General features: G+C 39.1%; 3 protein-coding genes across 4 annotated transcripts; all 3 read right to left on the bottom strand.

Moving 5' to 3' along the window:
- Positions 1 to 4,771: 4,771 nt before the first annotated feature.
- LOC102716860 (nuclear transcription factor Y subunit B-8-like) lies at positions 4,772 to 5,930 on the bottom strand. Its single transcript, XM_040522282.1, has one exon. It carries the CDS (start codon positions 5,725 to 5,727, stop codon positions 5,056 to 5,058), a length of 672 nt encoding a protein of 223 aa, XP_040378216.1. The 5' UTR covers positions 5,728 to 5,930; the 3' UTR covers positions 4,772 to 5,055.
- Positions 5,931 to 6,256: 326 nt separating this feature from the next.
- Positions 6,257 to 12,438, bottom strand: LOC102721060. The gene is made up of 13 exons (XM_006650130.3): positions 12,044 to 12,438; positions 11,893 to 11,944; positions 11,399 to 11,455; positions 11,166 to 11,273; positions 11,011 to 11,085; positions 10,303 to 10,362; positions 10,080 to 10,187; positions 9,936 to 10,010; positions 9,719 to 9,781; positions 9,244 to 9,637; positions 7,869 to 7,981; positions 7,674 to 7,704; positions 6,257 to 7,545 (listed from the first exon to the last, which is right to left on the bottom strand). The coding sequence occupies exons 2-13, from the start codon at positions 11,932 to 11,934 to the stop codon at positions 6,632 to 6,634; spliced, it is 2,040 nt and encodes a 679-aa protein (XP_006650193.1). The 5' UTR covers positions 11,935 to 11,944; positions 12,044 to 12,438; the 3' UTR covers positions 6,257 to 6,631.
- A 3,249-nt stretch (positions 12,439 to 15,687) lies between these two features.
- LOC102716585 (glucose-6-phosphate 1-dehydrogenase, chloroplastic-like) lies at positions 15,688 to 18,856 on the bottom strand. 2 transcript variants are annotated; one of them, XM_006651436.3, is made up of 9 exons: positions 18,533 to 18,856; positions 18,284 to 18,435; positions 18,052 to 18,146; positions 17,727 to 17,841; positions 17,210 to 17,415; positions 16,969 to 17,118; positions 16,700 to 16,820; positions 16,378 to 16,607; positions 15,688 to 16,294 (listed from the first exon to the last, which is right to left on the bottom strand). In XM_006651436.3, the coding sequence occupies exons 1-9, from the start codon at positions 18,702 to 18,704 to the stop codon at positions 15,841 to 15,843; spliced, it is 1,695 nt and encodes a 564-aa protein (XP_006651499.1). In that variant the 5' UTR covers positions 18,705 to 18,856; the 3' UTR covers positions 15,688 to 15,840. The 2 variants fall into 2 exon arrangements, with proteins under 2 accessions (XP_006651499.1, XP_040378396.1); XM_040522462.1 differs by having other exon boundaries at positions 18,052 to 18,117; positions 18,533 to 18,624.
- Between the last annotated feature and the right edge of the window lie 3,664 nt (positions 18,857 to 22,520).

Raw genomic sequence — 22,520 nt, 5'->3', positions numbered from 1 at the left:
GTCGATTAACATATAATTAATTAATTATTAGCTTAAAAACTTAAACAATAGATTGATATGATTTTTTAAAGTAACTTTCTATAGAAATTTGTTTAAAAAACATATTGCTTAGTAGTTCGAGAAATATGCAAATAAAAAATTAGATAATATAGACTGAGAAGAGAGGTGTCAAACGCAGCCCTAGAAATGCATATAGCGATTGAGGAGGTCAAAATGTTGAGGTGAGAAAGTAAACGAAGAAATTAAATAGTACTTTCTCCGTTTTATAATGTAAAACTTTATAGTCTTATCTAGATTCATATGAATGTTAATGAATCGAGACATATATATAAATTATATACATTCATCAATTGATGAATTTAGGCGAGGCTAAAATGTCTTACAATATGAAATGGAGGTAGTAGATGGTTATGATTGGTTAAAAGGGAAAAAATACTACTTCCGTCATATAATAACTTTATTTTTCCGTTTTTGATACAAGGTTTTGACTCTTCGTCTTATTTGAAATTTTTTTGCGATTAATATTTTTATTTGTACTAGATGATAAAATATGAATAGTACTTTATACGTGACTAATTTTTGTAAGTTTTTTTACAAATTTTTCAAATAAGACGAATGGTCAAACGTTGGACACAGAAAAACAAAAAATAAAGTTATTATGGGACGGAGGTAGTAGCTAAAAGGAAGTAGTTCCCTTTGTTGGAAAGTTGTCAAAGAAAATTTTCATGATTAGAGCATCCCAAGAGCTCATCTATCCTATACTTATTCATAAAAATAGAGGATGAAGACTTTAAATTGAGCTCCAACAGAACAGTCATCCTCTCATCTATTTTTTTAGATGTCATTCATATTAGGAGAGAGAACTTCCATATTTGAATGATCTCTCTCCATCCTCCAGAGAGATATAGAGGATGTCATATATGGATGATCTAGTGGAGTACAAAGAGATATGAAAAATAAAACTAATTTTAGATGATCATCCAAATAAAGATATGAATGATCAAATTTAGATGAACCATTGGGACGCTCTTATATACTCAAGGTGTCGTTGGTCCACGCTTAAGGCGGGAAAAGGGTAGCGGCCAAAACGAGAATTCGTAGGTGGAAGCTATAGCTACGGAGTGCAGATGCAATCACGGTCAATTGCATCATGGCAACATTAATTAATCATGATTAAGAGCATCCCAACAGCTCTTTTATCCCATCATTTATCCTAAAAATAAAGGATGAAGAGTAAAAATAGTGCTCCAACAGAATATTTATTCCATCCTCTATTTTTAGATGTCCTCTAAATAAGAAGAGAGAACATCTAAATATAGATGTTCTCTCTCCATCATCTAAAACTCAAATGTCCTCACTTTGGCCACTATAAAACATCAAACAAACGCATGGTAGTTATATGTATCAAAATATAATAGACTAGAATATAGATGCTCTAGTATGAATGATCTATTGGAACACACAAGTATATAGAGGATGAAACTGTTTTAGATGACCATCCAAACTAAGATATAGAAGACCAAATTTAGATGAGCTGTTGGGGATGCTCTGACGGATAGATCATCTGCATCGACCCTAATAATGACGACTCTTATGCGACGTACGTATATAGTATGATGAAACACACATGTACCTAACAGGTAACAGCGACCAGAACAAACGATTTAATTGACCAAAATGGACCACATGCTTCCACTGGAGTCAAAATGTACCAAGCTGAACACGGGTATTAAGTAAGTTGTTGAATTTAAATTAGAGAAGATTACAATGGTTTGGAAAGATAAATAGGTGGAAAACTTTTAATACAGCGGGAGTTTATAATTGGTTAAAAAGGATTATAACGCAGGTGCGGAAGTTGTTATATCGTGGGATAAATTTTAAATTTTAGATGTTCTTTTCTTGGGATGGAGGGATATTGAGATTGAGTTTACTTCGTTTGGGGTTGGTAAATGCTTGCAAATTATTATCACTGATGTGGGTGCTTAATTAAGTTCCACCCATTTGCATACTGTATTAATCCAGCAATCTCACTACAGTTAGCACCAGCTGCAATAATATGTTGTGGCAACACATAGCAGTGATGAGTTGTACTGTGCAACTGTCTAGCTTGACCTTGTCCTAAATTTTCGCTCGATTATTTTAAGTGTTATGAACGTGATTACATATGGTTGCATGGTAAACCTAGAATCATGAAAGTTGTGCACGGTTTGATATTTGTAGGACCTGCAGTGAACATCTTATATTCAGGTTGTAAACATGCTCAAATGATGATCGATCATCAGGGATGTATAATGTACCATTTTCTTTTCCAAATCGATCATACCCAACTTAATTGGTCCTTAGAATTTAGAAATAAACCCTTGGGCCCTTGAATGCCGATCCATATTAAATCGGGTCGTACTAGAAAAATAGCCCAAGTAGGGCCTAGTCCAACTTAGAGAAACCATCAGCCCAGGTTCCTCCGATCTTTATATAGCACAAAGGAGATGAAAGGTCGGTTTGGTCTGCTACTTGCCAAAAATTTGTACCTGTAATATTTTTTGTCCCTCTCAAAGATCAATCAATTTATCAGAACTTCTCTGTACTTCACAGGACATACACTCACCCTCGTTGCTATAAACGTATATATATATATACAAATCATATCCGTATAAACACCTTTAAAAGATCATTATATTTATATATAAACACTTATGTACGTGTCCTACCATTAGTAGCGCCTTGGTCAATCTATACAGAGAATGAAAAATGGACTACATGCACCTTGATGTTGGCTGGCAATCAGGCACATAATTAAAGACGAGTACTTGTGCTGTGGTGGTTAAGTTTCGCTACAAAGACGACCCGCAATTTACAAGTAAAGCTTGCCTCAACTGCTTGATTTAAGCATCCTCAACCTCAAGTACTCCCTCCGTTTCATAATCTAATATGTCTTATAATGTTTTTATAATATTTGACCATTTGTCTTATTCAAATAAGTATAGAAATATCATTTATTTTGCTTGTGACTTAAGTTTATTATCAAAATAAACTTTAAGCACGACTTATCATTTTTTTTATATTTGTACTAAATTTTTGAATAAGACGAATGATCAAATGTTGCAATCAAAAAAATTAAACATCTTACATTATGAAACGGAGGTAGTAGTTCGCATTGAAGATGGTTATTGTGCATACATTCTTAATTAAATAACTACGTTAACAAATATAGTAACAGTTTGCAAGCCTATTTTGTTTTAGCTAGGTTTATTGCTTTAGATTTTTAAAGATAACTTTTCGGTTTAAAGGATGGAGTTCTAACTCTAGTCCATATAAGCCAAAAATAAATCTATTTTGAGTGGTCTATGGCTTGAAGAAAGGCTAGCTAGCTAAACGGGAAATATAGCTGCTAGGTTTCGGTATCTATATCTATATATCTTATATAGATGGAACCAAAAGCTCAACATATACTAAGCCACGTCATCTAGAAATAGTTGGCTTTGGATCTCTATCGTGGTTTGATCCCACCGATCCATATGCCACGTACATTAGCAACTCATCTATTGGTTAAATCTAAAAGTTAATTGGCCACTAATATTATTGAGTTTGGATGAGAGTTATCATTCCATTAAGCCAATTCAAATGTATATGCATATGCAATTAAAAATATATCTTCATATGTACAAAAGCATATATATATGCTTTTATCCTTGGCATGACTATACTAATTAATCAATGTTTTAATCATACAAGCAAGTAATTTTTCTATGTTACTCATATAGATTCTTGCAACAACATATGAGGTATGATATTAATTTTAGCTTATAAACCTAAACTTAGAGGGCTTAAGATATTAGTAGAGGTAATAGTAGACCTTAAGATATTAGTAGAGGTATTAGAAATCATTGTGGTGTATATGGCTTTCATTAGAGGATATACTTCATCGGTTTCAAAATAATTTCACTCTTCTAGTTCAAGTTTTGCTTCATGCTATATTTTTCTTTAAGATGGAGGGAGTTTTTTTTTTCTTTTTTTCTTTCTTTTTTTTTGTTTGCTTTAGTATAGGCTTGTAGACATGCGCCTCTGTGGTCGGCAGTGACTGAGCTATCAACCTCTCCATTTTTGGCGGCCTTTAATTCTGTCTTAAGCGACAGCTAATTACAAACCACTCATCCATGTCATCCAAGATTACAAGAGATTTTGGCAGCTCAATGCATAACTGCGCCTATCTTTCATAAGAAAATGAGAGGGATAGTGAGAGAACATTAATTGACAAATTCATGTCAGGGATCAAGCAGTCCATGTGATACATTTTGGTTGAATTACATTTTCAATTTAAACTTCAAGTTAGAACGTAGAAGTGCTATTTCACTTTATAAATAAACAAAGCAATTAGGTTGGAATGCCTTAAGTTTGGAGAAATTTTCAAGTCTTGTGCACAAATTAGAATTATAATTTGCATTTGACTTTTCAAAGGGGGTGTCATGGAGACATGGACCTTTCATAACAATTATTGCAAGTAACAACGTATTAACAACTCAACATTGTGTAGGGGTTTGCTCACTCTGCAGGTCTGTCGAACAGATAGGTTTTTTTTTTTTTTGCTTTTGTTTATGTTTATATGCCAAAATTTGAATTTTAACCTTATATTTGGAGTTAATTTGGAGTTTTCTTACCGTAGTTATTTTTTAGCGAAAAAACACACGTATATAAAAGTTTATTTATAAATTATTTTTTATTTACAAATATATCATTTGAATTCTTTTCAAGAAAAAAACCAAACGATGGGCCTGAAATAATGTAGATTTTTTTCTTCTCTTTTCCTCTTGCCTGGAGTAGCATGGAAAGTTCATGCTTTCCAAACATTTTCATGACAATCAATGGAGAACAAATAATTCATCAGTAATTAACAGATAAATTTAGCCTCTGACCATGTTGAATCGCTGGCAAAAAAAACCTCAGGGTGCAGATTAGCAAATTTGCAAGCTTAAGTCAAACTAGTAATGGAAATGAACAGCTGCTGAATCGCTGATTACTGTACGAGGCGGTGTGCATGGAGACTCGTGTCGTGTCGTGTCAAGCTCTGTCTTGCCGACCCAGCCCCGACGACGACGACCCGCCGCCGTCGCCGCCACTGCCGCCGCCGGGATGATGACCGAAGCCGCCTCTGCCTCCCATTGCCATGTGATGCTGCTGCTGTTGTTGCTGTTGCTGTTGCTGTGGCGGCGGCGGCGGCGAGCCGTACATGGGCTGGCCCATCATCATCATCATGCCGGCGGGGCCGGGTCCCGGGCCGCCGTAGCCGGCGTAGCCGCCGGCATTGGCGGCTCTCTGCATGTTGTCGGCCTGCTGCTGCGTGGTGGAGGCGCCGCCGCTGCCGCCGGTGGAGGCGGCGGCCCGCTCGCCCTCGATCTCGCGGAACTTGTGGAGGTAGTGCTTGAGCGGCTCGACGTAATCCTCGAAGCCGAGGGTGGTCATGGCCCAGAGCAGGTCGTCGCCGTTGATGGTCTTGCGCTTCTCCCGCTGGCACTTGTCGGAGGCCTCGCCGGTGATGAAGGAGATGAACTCCGAGACGCACTCCTGCACCGTCTCCTTGGCGTCCTTGCTGATCTTGGCGTTGGCCGGCAGCGCCTTCTTCATGATCCTGCTCACGTTCGCGATCGGCAGAAACCTGTCCTGCTCCCGCGGCGACGACAGCTCCCCTCCCGCGTTGCTCGGCCCGCCGGAGTCGTTGTCCGAGTCCGGCATCGCCGCCGCCTCCTCCTCCTCCTCCACCCACCACCAAATCAAGAACGCACAGCAACCCCGAGGAAGCAGAGCAAGCAGCCACTCATCACCATCGGAGACGCAGCTCAGGGAATCATGGGTGCTGGTGGGCTCGGGAGGAGACTAGGAGGAGGAGGAGCTTGGAGAGGTCGTCGGAGCCATGGAGGAGGAGGAGATGGCGTGGAGGGGGAGTGGCGCCGGGCTCGGTCCGTTGGATCGCGCGGATAAGAGCGTATCGAGGCGTCTACGTGGAGCGACGCGAGCCGTTCGTTTGCCGATAAGCGTGTGCCAGTTGGCGCCCAGCCGGCTGTCGATCACCGCCACGTCGGATGGATCCGCGCCGTCCGGGTGGGCCCAGGGACACGTGGGACGGCGCCTGGCCCGTGAGATGCCCCACCGGCTGGCTCGCCACGTTGGATCGTGCACCAGGACCATGCAAAGCACAAGCCATACAGGATGAGGCATTGAAAAGAAAGAATATTTCGTTGCTAAACACAATACTGAACTTGAACGATACTTTTTGTTAAATTTGCAGTCTTATGTTGTAAGCTGAAACCAACAGAGCATGAAGTACTGCTTCTGCTAGTAGGAGTTTTAAGTTTAAACTTTGATACAAATCCTTTTACAGCAGTCATGTATATGACTGGAATTCCCAGCTCCAGGCTTCAGATCACCCCTGGGCTACATAATATACACCTCCTCAAGTTAAGATAATTTACATGGCAGTTTGAACATTTCTATCTACTACAGCAAGGCCAAACCTAACCTCTGACTTTGACATTGACCCTGCACAAGCTAATCCTACTCAAGTTAGGACATCATCAGTAGTAATTTCCTGCAAAAGCTGCATATCTGTGCTACCTGAGCCATTCCATCGCTGTTTTGCTCACAGAGTTACAGCGTCACTGTTGGTCTTCCCCTTCTCAGCAGTACCATCGGCACAAGAATCGACATCAGCTTCGGTGTCGGTGTTGTGCTCAGCATCTCCAGTTTTACCATCATCACCAGCGCCTGTTAGAGTTTGTTCCGTGCTTGCATTTTCCATGGCTTCTTTTCTTTTGCCGTCTTCAGTATCGTGGGATATAACATTTTCACCCTCAGTGTTGCCAGCTTCATGAGCTTTGTCATCTTCCACACAAGCTACATGCTCACCATTCTTTTTGCCGTCAGACTCTTCAGCTCCACGATGATCAACATCTAGTGCACTTTTGTCGCCATTTTTGTTGCTGTCATTTCTAGTGTCAGCATTTTCTCCACTATTAGATGCTTCAGTTTTGCCATCTTCAGAACCATCTATGGCTTCACCATTATTGATCTTCTTTGTCCTTTCAGTCTTACCATCTCTGGAAGATTCCACATGATCACCACTGTTTGCATCCTGCACAGCATTATCATCCATGGTGAAGTCACCACCATTGTTTTCATTCTCTCTGTCATGTTCACATCGTCTATCCTGTGAAATTTCAGCAGCATCACTTTTGTTTATGTTCTCAGCAGCAACCTCTACAGAAATCCCACCTTCCAGACCTTTTTCAACACTATGGCAATGTTCGTTCTTTGCAGCGTCTTTGGATTTCCCATCCTTGGCAACTTTACGTTCTTCTGCCTTGTCTATACCCGAATCAACTCCAACTTTTGTCCATTCCTTGGAAGCTTGTTCACCTCTAGCTTTTGCTTCTGCTGCTTCTTCCTCTTCCAGTTCTTTCTTCTCAGCCTCCTCCCCTAGCCTAAAGAGCTCCTCTTCTATCAGGGATCTTATAAGTGGCTTTTTCTCAAACAGATCCTTGCCAAAGTATTTGTCTGAAGATATTAACGAAATCGAATGAGAGTATTTCCAGGTAGTCACAAATGTTTCGTAATTCCAAGCACCAGGGAGTAGGGGGAGTGGAAGAAGAGTGCAAGTGAAAGGTGACAAATAAAAGACATACCAACTTCTTTCACAACATCTCCAAAAGTCATCTGAAATGGAAACAGAATAAATATATCATGGGAAACAGGGAAAACGTAATGAACTTACCATACATGATCTTCAATTATGTAAATATTACTGTATGTTGGAAGTGGAACTGAATTACATTATTAACAAAAACAGTCAACCATAGATGATGTACAATGGATCTCACCGTCGCAAAATCCGCAGAATCTAAGATCAAGAAGACAGCTTGCCTCAGCTCATCCCTATTTGGTACTGCTGCCAGTTTTTGAGGTTTCACATCTCCTCTATACATCTGTTTACCTTTTAATATAAAACAAACAAGGTTTTGAAAAGGACTATAAGTGAGGGCTAGAGATCATACAACTTGTGGAGAAAAGCAACAAGGTCGCACAATAACATAACAAAAGGTTGTCTGAAGCTAACCTATAGTCCTATCTCATTCACAACATCAAAAGAGACACTGTTCTAGAACATGAAGTTGACAGCAAAATTCAATTTTCATAAAAAAGATTAGAATGCATCAGTAATATCTTGTGTATGTATCAAACTATCAATTGAAAACAGTGTGATCAATTCTTGGCAAAGCTCCAAAATCAGTTACAAGTATTTGCTCATTACTATCTACTGCCTTTTGATCAATTTATTTCACGCAAGCCCTACCTGAGTGAATATCATAGTACATTACAATATTACACATGACTGTAAGATTCAATTATTTATTGGTAAATAACACGTGTTTTGGTTTTTGTGCATTACAGTGCCCTATATTAGTCCATACCACCAGCATAACCATAGGTATCTGTCCATCTGTGTTGGTGTTCATCTTCATCCAAAACCCAATTTATACTCATGGTGACTTTGAGTGAGGGGAGAAGTTGTTGAAGATCACACAAAAGGAGTCTTATTAGTGAATCATAAATTAAGTATTAGCTATACTTAAAAAATATATTAATATGATTCTTTAAAGCAACTTATAGAACTTTTTTTTTGCAAAGACCACACTGTTTGGCGGCTGCAGAAGCAAGCTCACGGAAAACAAGGGAATTTTGGTTGTTTTTCTTTCTTTCACTTGAGATCGAATGATGCCTCACTGCATTAACTCAATTTTAACCATCCTGGTTACCCTTGACATGATTATAATCTGGTATCATTGTATCAATATAGTTTCTGGAATTATGCCATATATTCTTCACAGCTACTCCCTTCAGTCATAAATATTTGATGTTTAGGACAAAACTTAGTCAAACTTCTAAAATTTTGAAAATCAATTTTACATCAAAATAATTTTATGATTTTATGGTAGTACTTTTCAAGGCAAATCTGCACATGCCATTCTTTTTGTCATTAAAGTAAGCATTTGGCAATCATTGATGGTCAAAGTTTCAAAATTTTGACTAACTCTTGTCCTAATTGTCAAATATTTATGACAAAAGGAAATCCAATTTTTTTAGTCCTTATGTACCAGCAATGTTTCTAATCTCTTTCTCAGCGTGGAGATATGCAAAGAAGACAACACAAATGAGCCACAGGTGCATAAATCAAAGCAGATTCCAGAAACATACCACAAGATTTTTCCTTGCGATCTGTCTTAGGGGTTGTTTTCTTCTTAGTAATAGAGGCATTTTTCTTTCCAGAAGTTTTCACGTCAGTTCTATCTCCAACTGTGCTAACCAACCCTGCAGATGGTGTCTTAGATAGTGATTGTTCATTTGAAAGTATTTGAACTTCAGTGAGAGCTGCTCCATCAAAATTTTCTGACACATGGCCACTTATCCTTTCAGAAGGCTCAGGGTTGGACTTCTCCTTTGGAAATCGTCCTTTCTCATGATTACCAAGTTCATTTTTGTTGTCCTCCAAACCACACTCAGAGTATTGTGTTATATTCTCCTCACACTTAACCCCAGTGGCCTCCTCTTCTCCATGAATTTCCAGTGCAGTTCCATCAAGTTTCTTTTTCTGCATTAATTTGGAAAAAAAACTATAGTTTGGCATCACAAACATGACTGCAGAAGGAAATACAATACAACTATGATATACCTTCAAAGGTTTACCACCAGATAAATTTGTTCCTTCACTCTTACGCCTTCTTTTCTTGGTTTTCTGAAATTGATAGAAACATGGTGTCATGAAAAACAATAATTATGATAACAACCAAGATGGTTTGACGGATTCAATATAACAATGTGCTATCAATTATGATGAAGAAAGCAATTTAATTATTAGCATTACATAAAACATCAGACATGGGTTGAACCTTATCTGGGTCTGTGTCATCAGTGCCAGAATAGTGTTCCTTCAAGAACTCCATCATAACTATAACTAATTCGTCCTGCAAAACAAAAGGTGGTATTTTGACATGTCATTGTTGAAGATGCTTCAAATATTTGGTTGGAGCTACCTTCTTGTTAGCTTTTGAGCCAGGGATATCAAATGAACGACAAAGTTCAACTAGAGTATCTTTGTTAGATTTGCTGAGCTTCTCCAGTAGCTCTGTCCGTGATTTTTCCTGTCATCCAGCCATATAAAAATTACACATAGTGTTCGAGAAATCTGCTATGAAAGAATAAAAGAGAAATGGCAAAATTAACTACACTATCGGAACTGTTCCGAAATGAATGTACCTCTTCTTCATGAAATGCAAGCCCGGCAAGTAGGAGGGTTTCTTCTTTGAAGTCATTTATCTGGTAATAAAGGTCACCAAACTGTAAGCTACTGCCTCTGTCTCAAAATATAGCTACTTTTGGCTATATTTTGAAACTGGTGTAATACTTATTTTATAATGAATTAGGGCACGATCAGCAACATAACTCAAAAATATTTACATACTCCAAACAAATTGCATACTCAATAGCTAGATTTGAATTAAATAAACAATGGAAAGCATGGTCCATAAGTAAATAACATAATTCTGTATCTGCTTCCAAGAAGAGCATAACTCGGTACTTGATATACATGCTATCAGCATACCACATGCTCAATCCCTAGATATTATCTGTACTTTAGTAAAAATGAAGCATATCTCACACACTACATACTTGAACACTAGTTTCCTCATGCTTGTCATGACAACCAAGGCACCAAGCCTTAAAATATAGCTCACTCATTTGAGGAGCAGGGCATAATTCTCCAGATAATTGAAAGGTTATTCTCAAATCATTAGTACATGAAATCATTTGACACATGCCAGAATGCCACTTGCATGTGTAGGTCAGACATAGTCTATGAGTTATCTCAGAGACACAGAATGAGAATACAAGGAGCATTAGCACTAGAAAAGTGTCTTAAACAAATTGGCATGACCAAATTAACTTGCAGTTCAGAAATTTAACCTTATCTGGGTTTGCACTGTCAGTAGTAGAATAGTCTACTTTCAAGAACTCCATCAATTTTGTCACAAGTTCCTCCTGGTGAAGAAAAATAATGGTTTCCCATGTCCAGAGGATTGCATAAGGTAAAAGAAATTCCATATATTAGCCTGACCTACCTTCCTATTAGCTTTTGAACCAGTCATATCAAATGAACGGATCAGTTCGACTAGCGTATCTTTGTTACATTTGTTCAACTTCTCCACTAGCTCTGTCCGCGAGGTTTCCTGTTACATGGTTATATGAACAACAGATACAGCATTAAACAAGCTGAAGTATTAGAATATAACAGATAGGACGCACTGAAATTTGTACCACCAAGTTGTTTTCAGATGACTACAACACTATATACCTCTCCATCACATGCAAGCGCACCAAGTTGCAGGATTTCTTCTTTGAATTCACTGATCTGGTACCCAAGAATCAATAATCAGAGAGCTAATAGTTAGTTATGAGGGGGGGGGGGGGACACATTCAACAAGCACCCAATACAGCTCAATATTTCGCTAACAATGCTGCCAACATAATGCATGCGAATCATTAGATTTGACATGCAAGTTTGAAAAAGGACGTATCATTCTCTACATGCTTCAGTAATCAGAATCAACTTCATCATGCTTGCTCTGACCACCAAGAATGTGCTCATAGGCGCTAAAGGATTCACAGCACGATTAATCCCTCAGCCGTACCAAATGCGGAAGGCACCATCGATCAAGTCAAGCGAGCTACTAGTCAAAACAGCACAAAGCAGAAGTCTCGCTGTTCAAAAAATCGCTAACCAATACACCCAAAAAAAAAAAGCGGCCTTGAAATGGAATTAATGAAAAATGGGGGATCTCAGCTTACCTTGAACCGATCCTCGCCGACGCCGCCGCTGTCGCCGTCCATCGCCGTTCGGCTGCGAACGAAGGCGGCGAGAGGAGAGAGCTCAGCCCAGTCTCCAGTGCTAAGCAAGCAAGGAAGGAAGCGGGGGGAAGGGAGGGGAACCGCGGCTGACCTTGGAGGGAGAGAGAGGGCGGGGTTTTGCGAGCTCACCGGCGGCCCGGAATGCGGTCGCCGGCTCCTACTTGACCGGGGGCGGCGCCGGCGGGGCTAGGGTTAGGCGGAGGCGCGGCGAGTGGAGTGACCGGCCGTGGGTCCGCTCCGCTGAAAGGGAGAAGGCGGTGGAGTTGAGTTGAGTTGCCGCCACCTCACCGGCGTCGAACTCGAAGCAAGCTCGGTGTCCTCTGCCGTAGAGGCAGCAACTGGGAGAATTTATCTATTTGTCACTCTTACCATCAGCAACTACTCAAATGCCCCTCTTACTATTATCTCAATTCTTTTTATTATCTTAGGGACATAAAAACTTACTGTTATCTCAATTCCTTTTATTATCCTAGGGACGTAAAATGTCAGTTCTATCCCTTTTTATCTTTCTTTACCATGTTAGAGCATCCCAACAGCTCTTTTATCCCATCATCTCTCCTAAAAATAAAGGATGGAGAGTAAAAATAGTGCTCCAACAGAACATCTATTTAATCCTCTATTTTTAGATGTCTCAATTGTCCCCACTTTGACCACTATAAACATAAAACAAAACAAATACATGATAGTTACATGTATTAATAAAATATAATAGACTAAAATATAGATGCTCTAGTATGGATGATCTGTTGGAGCACACAAATATATAAATATATAGAGGATAAAACTATTTTAGATAACTATCCAAACTAAGATATAGAGGACCAAATTTAGATAAGCTGTTGGAATGCACTTACTTGTTTACATGATCCTCTATCTTAAGTACGTGAAGATAATCTTTTTATGATTGTATGCTAAAATAATTTGCATAGTAAATAAAATAACTACGGATGCAAATTAACCCTAATAATGTTCTATGTTTAACTCATGCTCGAGCTATGGATATTGAGAAATTAAACTTTTATTCATTATTTTAGTACGTCATATTTAATATCTGTTAGAGATTGTAACAAGAAAAGAAACATTTAATTATGTCATTCAAAAACTTTGGAAATGTTGAAACTTTCTATAAATATGGTTTGAGTAAAATATTAATTCATCATGATAGGAGTTATGATGTCATTTATTATGGTTAGTCAGTCATGTTAGACGTAAGGATATTTTAGAATTCTAGTAATCTTGTTTCATTAAAATAACGAGAGTAAACCATACAGCTAAGGAAAGTTATGGGAAGGAAATATAAAAGAGATATCAGGGATAGAACGGACGTTGTATGTCTCTATTGTGGCAAAACATTAAAAATCAACAGCAAAAGTAACATTTGAGTAGTGGCTGTTAGTAAGAGTGACAAATAGTTAAATTCTCCCGGCAACTAGAGGGATGGACTTTTCCTCCATTGAATAATATCTGCACCGTCCATCTCCAAGAGGACGACTCTGCTCAGGGAGTATCTATCTTTTCGGTTTAAAGTATTTCAAAAATATTCATCGTTTAGCATAACATTTAGTCAAACTTTTTAAATTCTCACGACCAGCTTTTTGATAGAACAAATTTATAAAATTAAATAAGTTTATTATATTATGAAAATCTGTGTATATCATTTGTTTTGAATTTAAACTAGTCTTTACTTATATCATTTGTTTTGAATTTAAACTAGTCTTTACTGAATAATTTATGGTTGGAGTAAAAGTTTGACTAAATTTTATCCTAAATAAAAGCTATTTTTGACTGGGGAGTATATGGGTGAGGCACTACTTCTTCTTTCATTATAATTTTTGGGAAGGGGACTAGTTTATAAGGTTTTGATTATCATACTTATCAAAACTACCATGAAAATATGATCGGTTTTGGTAGGCATGGTAATTATTTGACTTGTTTCATGGTTGTCGAACTAATTATAATTCACATTTTTTGCATAAAAGATATGCATAATAAGAGTAAAAAAATAGGAAATCATCTTAATTCTAAATAAAACTACGGAGGATCTGTCGCTTGAAGGACCGCTTCACCGCTAGGTTGTTCGAGGCTTTGGTCAGTGTAGAATCTTGGTGAGAAGGTGAGCTGAGGGGAACTTTTCTCGACGACCTCCCTTAATCCTTCGGTCTCAAGCACTCAAGCACTTTGATGTTCAAGTGACTAGGCCTGCTAATGGATCGAATTAAATGGGTTGAATTTTAATTTGGATTATCTTTGGTTAGGTGCAAATAGATTATTACTTCAAATGAATTAGATTGAGTTGGGTTACAGAGACAGATGGATTGGTATGGACTAGGTTTGGTTAGGTGATTTTAGGTTTTAAATGGATTTAACCCATGGAGGACAAATGGATTCTTTAATTGGTTAGCTAATGGATAAGAGAATAGACATACGTGGGACCCACATGTAGAAATTGATCAAAATTTGCACAAAGTTGCTCTTACACATAATAAATCATCCCACCAAATTTCATTCAAATTTGATAAATTTTTATAGTTTGAACGCAAGTTTTAAAATTTTAGGTCCGAGTTTATATATACTAAATGGGCGTATACATTCTACTAGAGTGGGTTGGATCCATTATAACTAAATGATTTGGTGCAGGTTGGACTAAAATTAAAGTTGAATTGGTTTAGATTGAATTCTAATGAAAAATAATTATGGTGGATTGATTTAGTAGATTAGCTAGTAAATAGATGGATCAGAGGGAATCCAAATCCATTGGCAGACCTACAAGTGACAAACACCCCTTGGGTCTTTTAATTACATTGTAGAGGAGCAATTTTCAGCGTAATCTTGTTGCTCACTTCTCGTCTTAAAATATAGCTACCCTTTTAGAGAATTAAGAACTAGAATTAAATGTCTAAAATACCCCTCATTGATATTTAATGAGGTCACACGGAATAAAGATAGTACGGATGGGGTGCGAGTTTGGTGTGGTGATTGGCTCACCGAGGGTAGTATGGAAAGTAATCGGGTAAAAATCGCATTTTGCATCTTGTGGTTAGCTATATTTTGAGCATAATTTGAATCTAAATATAGCTGCATTTTGGAGGGAAGAAAGTACCGTACATGGAAAACAACCACCAACCACCAACTAGACCGTGTTCAGCGAGAGGGGAGGTAGGTTAGTTATCTGATGCACAAAACTTAATAATAGATTAATACATAATTAATTAATTATTAAAAATATAAAATAGATTAATATGATTATTTAAAACAACTTTTCTTTAAAAAATTTTAGCAAAAAATATATCATTTAGTAGTTCATAAAATATACGCGCGAAAAATAGGAAGATTACGATGACTTCCCGTGCCGAACACGGCCTAGTACCATACAAATACTCCATGATAAACAATTTCAAATGATTAGAGCTCTCTTTTATTTTATATTTTATATGCACTGATCGATCAGTCTAATAAAGAATGTAAAACGGGAAACCGTTTTTAGCACATGGGTGTATATACACCCTTGTGCTTGTATGTCATCTAAATAGTTATAAAAAAATATGAAAAATTTGACGAAATAGATTAATATGATTTATATCACTCCACAAACATACAAGTTTAAATTAAACTTCTACAAGTTGTAACAAAAAACAAACAAAACTGAAACTAAAACTAAGTATACGCATATTTATAATTGTTTTATTATTTTTGCTACAACTTACAGAAGTTGAATTTAAACTTGTATGTTGGTGAAGTGATATAACTCATATTAAAATATCTTGTTAATTTGTTTGACAATTTTTTATGACTATTTAGATGACATACAAGTAACGGATATACCTTCACCCCGCGTGGTCTTCCGTAAAACTGATAGCAATTAAGCACGGGAACTGTAGTAGGTGCGTGCTAGGTGTCGCTGCTGATGTCACCCCAGCGGACGTTGTAGTTGGCGGCGAGGTAGTGCGCGCCGACGGGGCCCCGGCTGCCGTAGGGGTAGAGCTCCGGCGCGACCCTCCTGCCCTCGAGCTCCCGGAGCACCGGCGTGAAGATGGCCCAGGCGGCGTCGAGCTCGTCGCTCCGGATGAAGAGGCGGCGCTCGCCCTCGATGGCGTCCAGCAGCAGGCGCTCGTAGGCATCGGGGATCTCGCCGCGGTACCTCTCCGAGTAGAGCAGGTTCAGCTCGCTGCTGTCCAGCCTCATCCCCAGCCCGGGCACCTTGTTGTTGATCTTGAGGTAGATCGCCTCGTCGGGCTGCACCCGCAGCACCAGCTCGTTCGCCGCCTTGTCCAGCTCCGTCCCGCTGCTCCGCCGCCGGTACAGGTTCCCCGGCACCCGCCGGAACTGCACCCTGATCTCCGCCCTGCCATCCACTTCATCAATCAGCCGCCGCCAGCCATGGCCTGGCCGCCGTGATCGAGAAAGAACGAAAGAAAGAAAGAGGACCGTCGCGTGTGCAGCGCCTTGCCGGCCTTCATGAGGAAGGGCACGCCGTCCCAGCGCGCGTTGTCGATGAAGAGCGCGGCGGCGGCGAACGTCGGCGTGAGGCTGCCGGCCGGCACCGTCGGGTCGTCCACGTAGGCCGGGTACGTCTTCCCGCCCTTGGCGTGGCCCTTGTACTGCCCCACCACCACGTCCTCCAGCCTCAGCTTCCTCATCGACCTCAGCACCTTCACCTGCATCACCTCCACCCCCACCACCATCGCCATCGGATCAGCAACACAGAATCTCATGTGCCGGCCATGCCGGAGTCGGAGCGTGATGCGACCTTCTCGTTGCGGATGTCCTCGGCGTCGAGGCTGACCGGGGTTTCCATGGCGAACAGGGCCAGGATCTGCAGCAGGTGGTTCTGCATTATGTCCCTGATGATCCCGTAATTGTCGAAGTAGCTGCAGCAACAGAAAATCAGACACACACTTAGAATTCATCAACCGTCTACCGATTTCTTTTTCCCCAATTCAATGGAACAATTATTTCGATGCAGATGCAATCTTGCAGAGCAGCTAAGGGCAAAGAAGATGAGCAACGTAGGCAGACCCGCCTCGACCCTCGGTGCCGAAATCTTCAGAGAATATGAGCTGCACATTCCTGATGTAGTTCCTCGACCACAGTGGCTCGAACACAAGATTGGAGAAACGAAGCACCGAGAGGTTCTCGACCAGCTCCTTCCCCAAATAATGGTCAATCCTACACAACAGTAAACATTCAGATGTTGTTCATGTTTGCAGGTTCGGTGGCAGAGTATCTGAGCTTCTGAAAGTTGTTGCATGGCAAAAACCTGAATATTTGCTCCTCGGCCAGGTACTTCTTCAGGGATCGAGTGAGCTCGCCTGACGACTCGGAATCGCGACCGAATGGCTTCTCGACTATGAACCGTGTCCAACCGTCTTGAGAAGATGCCGTGCGGCTAGCAGATCTTACCACATCGACAAATAGATTTGGTGGAATCGACAGGTAGAAGAGCCTGTTTGGTACCTTGCCAGACTGATGACCAGCATTTTATCAATCATGAGTTCATGACCATTTTGCATTGATCATATAAATTTGTGTATCCAACAACTGTATACAGTACCTTTCTTTGAAAAACAAAATTCTGTTTGTAATGTATGACTGAGAATTTTTTTTAAAAAGCACTACTAACATATTTTTTTGGCGGACTACCTATTTGACAGAATCATATTACTCCACATTCATGATATGGGTTTTGGAGAGTTCGATGAATTTGGATCAATAACTGGGCATACACTTATCACTTAAAACGCTAAATTGCAGAAGATAAGAAACATCAGGGTTACCTCTTTTTCTTTAAGCTTTCTGTCCAGTTCAGAAAAGCCTTCCTCTGAATTGTACTGTCCAGAGTGATAAAAGCATCTCTTCAGAAACTTCTCCATCTTGTCACTGCAGTTCTCCCTGATAAATTTCCAAAACAGAAATGAGTTACCTTCATACAGTAAAATTTCTATGGACTGAAAATATTTACGGGCACTATTTGAGAATAAATATATCGTCGTGCAGAGCCAATTCTTAGTACATATATCACAGTTTTGTTCTCAGTTTTCCCTCAACAATCAGACAAGCAACAGTGCAACATGATTACTTTGCAAACTAAAACCAGCATACCTCTGATCAATCCGGCACGTCAGAGTCAAACTAATCATGTTCCTGAGCTCTTCGTCGCTCATCTTGCTACGAGCATAACCAAAAACTGTAAAATGCTGCATTAACAGAGGTTAACAAAAAAAAAAACTAAATTGCAACTAGACTTTCGAAACCCAAAACCGAAGAAACTACACATAGATAGATAGCAAGCTCAGCTGCACATCTGCAGCTGAGACACGAACCCGGCACTGACCTCCGGGAGGCAGTCCTCGTAGAACAAGGCGAAAAGCGCAGGAAAGATCTTCTTCTTGGCGAGGTCGCCGGAGGCGCCGACGACGGTGATGCTGACGGTGGCTCCTCCCTGCTCAGGCGGCCCGTCTCCGGACGCCTTCCCATCTATCGCCACTGCAGCAACCAGCCAACCAACCACTCTTGAGTGCGTGCAGAAACATTCAGACAACCGTGTCAGCTCGCAAACATTCAGGTTAAAAAAAAATACTACCATCTCTGAAGGAGGCACTGATCTGTGGGCGTCCATTCGTGGACTTAGCCATGGGAAGGCACCTCCTCCCTCTTGCATCATGCACCCTCTGAGGTGAGCAATGGTGGTGAGGCTTTGCTCTTCTTGGATAGAGGAAGGTGCCCGGCCGGAAGCGTAAGCCGGTGGCAGCCATTGGAGCAAGGAGGGAGAAAACTTGCAAGAACCTGTTTGGGATCAGGAGTAATCCATATGGATCATCAGCTGGATTTCGATTCAGATTTTTGGCTTGCAGGGATGATAAAAAGGCCTTGGTGTTGTTGATAATTTCCTGACCTGACAGTTGGCCTTGGAGGTTGGAGGCTGTGGTCCGATGACAACTGACAAGTGGTCACAGATAAATGCCTCTGAGATATTTTCTTTTTTTTTTCTCCCTCTCTCTTTCTTCCCAATTGGTTTTGGAACATATTTCTTGCTCAATTCGTTGGCATATTTGCGTGCAACAGAAGAATGGATCCTAGGATCGATCTTGTCATGTAGTATCAAGCAACATGCAGTGCTCCTACGATGCATATAAGAAAAAAAGTTTATGCGTTATTTTTCAGTTTTTGCATGCTAAGTGCCACGGTTAACTTCAACAACTTCAGTTCTCAAAAAAAAAAAAATCAACAAGTTCAAATGCTAGAGAGCAGATTCTGGCTGTTGATCATGTGCAGTTCCACTATCCAAAATATTATCTTGGTTCCAAAACATATGTATTTCTAGGTTCCAAAATGTGTACCATAATATAAACATTTTTAGGCATGGATTCCAATGCATTGAAATCTGTACATTTTTAGTTAATCACGTGTTCCAAAAGGGCACCTAAGCCATTAAAAATTCAAATTTTGATCATTCAGATAGACTAAAGAGAATCTTTTGACTTAACCTTATTATTTGTTTTGAAAGTGCCTCGAATACCAATTGCAAACTAAGGGCACCATATCTTGAAAAACTTGTCAAAATAACATGTGGACATGATCTAAATAAGAGAACTATGGCATGGAAAACATGAGAATCCAGCAAGAACTATCACAAGTTCACAACAGAACAAGCCCTTACCCTTAGGCTGAGTTTGAGACCAAGGGAAAGAGGAAGAAGAAATGCAAAACGAGCTGAGTCATTAGTGTATAATTAAATAAATATTAATTATGTTAAACTTTTAAAATAAATTAATATGTTTTAAAAGAAGCTTTTGGATAAATATTTTTAAATAATTTATCGTTTTGTAGTTTGAGAAACGTGCTATTAAAATATGAGACTTTTCACCCCCAACTCATAGTGTCTATCGGTGCGTTAATCAGTAAGCTAGAAAATCTCCAGGGAAATGCAAACTGTGAAGCATTGCAAACCAAGGTTTTCCATAACATGTTTACTGCGGTAACCTAGTTTTGTGAGGGCACGATAGGGGTTACTGCCGATAGGTTTTGATGAATTTTGTTTGAATTCAAATTTGAAGAAATGGTGAAAAATTCAAAATAATCCTACAGTACCTAATTTCTATTGTTATCTGATGAACAAAGCTTGTGAAACGACAAACCTTTATGTTTTCGAGCTCACCCAAAATTGGAATAAACAAATGATGTGTTGGGATATGATTCCTACTTTATTTAAATGATACAAATATCGCAAAGGTTATACCAAAAACTTTATGCAATATTATATTACTTTTTAGAGTTATCCACAATTTTCTATATAATTTTTGTCCGTTTTACAATTTTTTCATCATTTTACTTTACTTTACTTTTTTTTTTCTTCAACACAGCACGGTTACTAATGCTTACCTCGCACTAAACGTATATTACCAAGTATAGTCAAAATATTGAATTCAAAATTTACAATATCATTTTACATAGTTATCGTCGTTACCGCGCGATAACCCTGCTATTGCAGGGGTCGGTAAATGGACTACTGACGGTAGGGTTAACCCTGTTACAAATCAGACATACAAATCCGCAAGAATAATTCTAAGTCAAATTAAAATGAAACAAGGATGGCTAGCAGAAGCGGACGCAGCAGGTTAGAGGTTTGGTGAAATAAACCTCACATGAAAGATGAAACCATCGATTTGAAGTAGATGGTATAGATATATGTACTGTCATGAAATCAGTGTTCAAAACTCACCTGAGTTTACTGGTTGGTTCATGCTTGTCGAGTGTCGTAAGCGTGGGAAATATGGGTGTACTGAAAAGAAAATCGTATAATACTGTTGCCAATTCTTGCAGATCTACGAATGGTGAACTTAAACCTACTCATATTACAATAATGTAAAATTTAAAAAGCATAAGGACACGTACAAATAACTCTCATTGGTGTCTTTATCGTTGCATGCTCGCTGATGTCGAAGAGAGGTGATAAAAGAGAGAAAAATGATTGTTTTGCATGGAGTCACTAAAACATCGACTCTTGACGCATAAAACGGCGAGACAACTAAAAAATCTGCTCTGTACGTGTACTGACTCTAATCAGAGGTGCTGATCAGATAGAATGTGAACGAAAAATTAATTAGCATGAAGAGTCGGCTTGAAAAACTCTTTTTTTATGAGAAGTTTTTTCTACTAACGTGGCTTGAGATAGAGCTCATAATAGACTCTCCTATTGAACATACACTAAGACATTCAAGATTAAGAAAAGGAACATGCCAATTAAACTAGCCTAGTCCTGACGACTAGGCTACGTTCGTTCAACCCTCTAAGTTAACTTAACCCTCGTGTTTTGCGTGCACGCTTTCCGAACTGCTAAACGGTGTATTTTTGTAAAAAAATTTCTATAGAAAAGTTGTTTTAAAAAATCATATTAATCTATTTTATATTTTTCTATAATTAATAATTAATTAATCATGTATTAATCTATTGCTACGTTTTTTTGTGTCAGGTAAGTTAAAAACAAGGTCTAGGCACATCCTACTATTAGGATGCGCTGGTTGGACACACAACATGAAAATGAGCAGAGTATGGGCCCGTTTGGCATAGCTCCAGCTCCTAACTTCAACTTAACTGGAGCCGGAGTTGTGCCAAACGGTACAGATTCTATTTTTTTTGGGGCGGAGTTGATAGAGCTGCTCCTGAAAAATAAACTATACGGATGGAGCTAGGTTTTTGCTGCTTCACAGCTCAATTCCACGCCAAAGACCCACTACCCTTTATTATTTTATTATAATTACTTGAATCTGTCACTCATGCTACTATATATTATTAGTAAATATTTATATTATGTGTTACATATAGTATTTTATAACCATATAGTTGTGTTGTTGAAGTTCAAAAGAAAAATAATCAATATTTAATTACACGAAAAGAAACATAATTAAATCATGGTTAGGAGTTCTGGAGCAGATCAAGCTAGCCAAACAGTTTTGATCTGCTCTCCAGCTCCCATAAGAGCAGCTGTCACTGGAGTTGGAGTTTGAAGAATCTGGAATTTAGAGCTCTATTAAACGGGCCCTATATGTAGGGATGAAAACGGATCGAATACGGTCGGAAACTAGCTCTATCATATTCGTTTTCAATTTTTTTTCAGAATCGAAATCGGAATCAAAAACTCAGATATGAAAACGGAATCGAATATTATCGAATACAAATACGGAGCGAATATGAATCAAAACGAATATGGTGACGAATATTAATCGGAACATAAAAACCTCTTAAACTAAGCTTCACATATCATTGAAGAAATATAACTTATTATTTTTTAATATCAGTATATAACTTATCAATATTTTTAATACCATAAAAAAAATATCCGTGCAGTTGTGTGGTCGTAGACGCCTAGACTACTTAAAAAGCCAGTTAGCCAGAACCAGCTAAGGTTAACACTAGTTGGACCGTTGGGATGGACTTCTTTAGGTCAAGCTGATTTGATTGAGTGGTTATTACATAGGTCCGAATATCCGAAAAAAAAAATCCGAATAGTATCCAACGGAGATCCAAATCCAACGGATATCACTCGTAGCGTATTCGTTTCCGTATTCGAA

The sequence above is a fragment of the Oryza brachyantha genome, chromosome 3, assembly GCF_000231095.2.
Source record: "Oryza brachyantha chromosome 3, ObraRS2, whole genome shotgun sequence".
Lineage (NCBI taxonomy): Eukaryota > Viridiplantae > Streptophyta > Magnoliopsida > Poales > Poaceae > Oryza > Oryza brachyantha.
Note: the sequence above shows the minus strand (reverse complement) of the source record. Positions and strands in the feature narration are given on the sequence as shown.

What these genes read in the sequence shown, in the direction of transcription:
- LOC102716860 (XM_040522282.1), bottom strand. Translation starts at nt 5,727, where the DNA reads ATGCCGGACTCGGACAACGACTCCGGCGGGCCGAGCAACGCGGGAGGG.
- LOC102721060 (XM_006650130.3), bottom strand. Translation starts at nt 11,934, where the DNA reads ATGGACGGCGACAGCGGCGGCGTCGGCGAGGATCGGTTCAAG. An exon ending in GTTCAAAAGCTAATAGGAAG is followed by an intron (nt 11,086 to 11,165) that starts GTAGGTCAGGCT and finishes TTTCTTCACCAG; the next exon opens with GAGGAACTTGTGACAAAATT. An exon ending in GCTCAAAAGCTAACAAGAAG is followed by an intron (nt 10,011 to 10,079) that starts GTAGCTCCAACC and finishes TTTGTTTTGCAG; the next exon opens with GACGAATTAGTTATAGTTAT.
- LOC102716585 (XM_006651436.3), bottom strand. Translation starts at nt 18,704, where the DNA reads ATGGCTGCCACCGGCTTACGCTTCCGGCCGGGCACCTTCCTCTATCCA. An exon ending in GGCACCGAGGGTCGAGGCGG is followed by an intron (nt 16,821 to 16,968) that starts GTCTGCCTACGT and finishes CTGTTGCTGCAG; the next exon opens with CTACTTCGACAATTACGGGA. An exon ending in AGGACATCCGCAACGAGAAG is followed by an intron (nt 16,608 to 16,699) that starts GTCGCATCACGC and finishes GAGGTGATGCAG; the next exon opens with GTGAAGGTGCTGAGGTCGAT.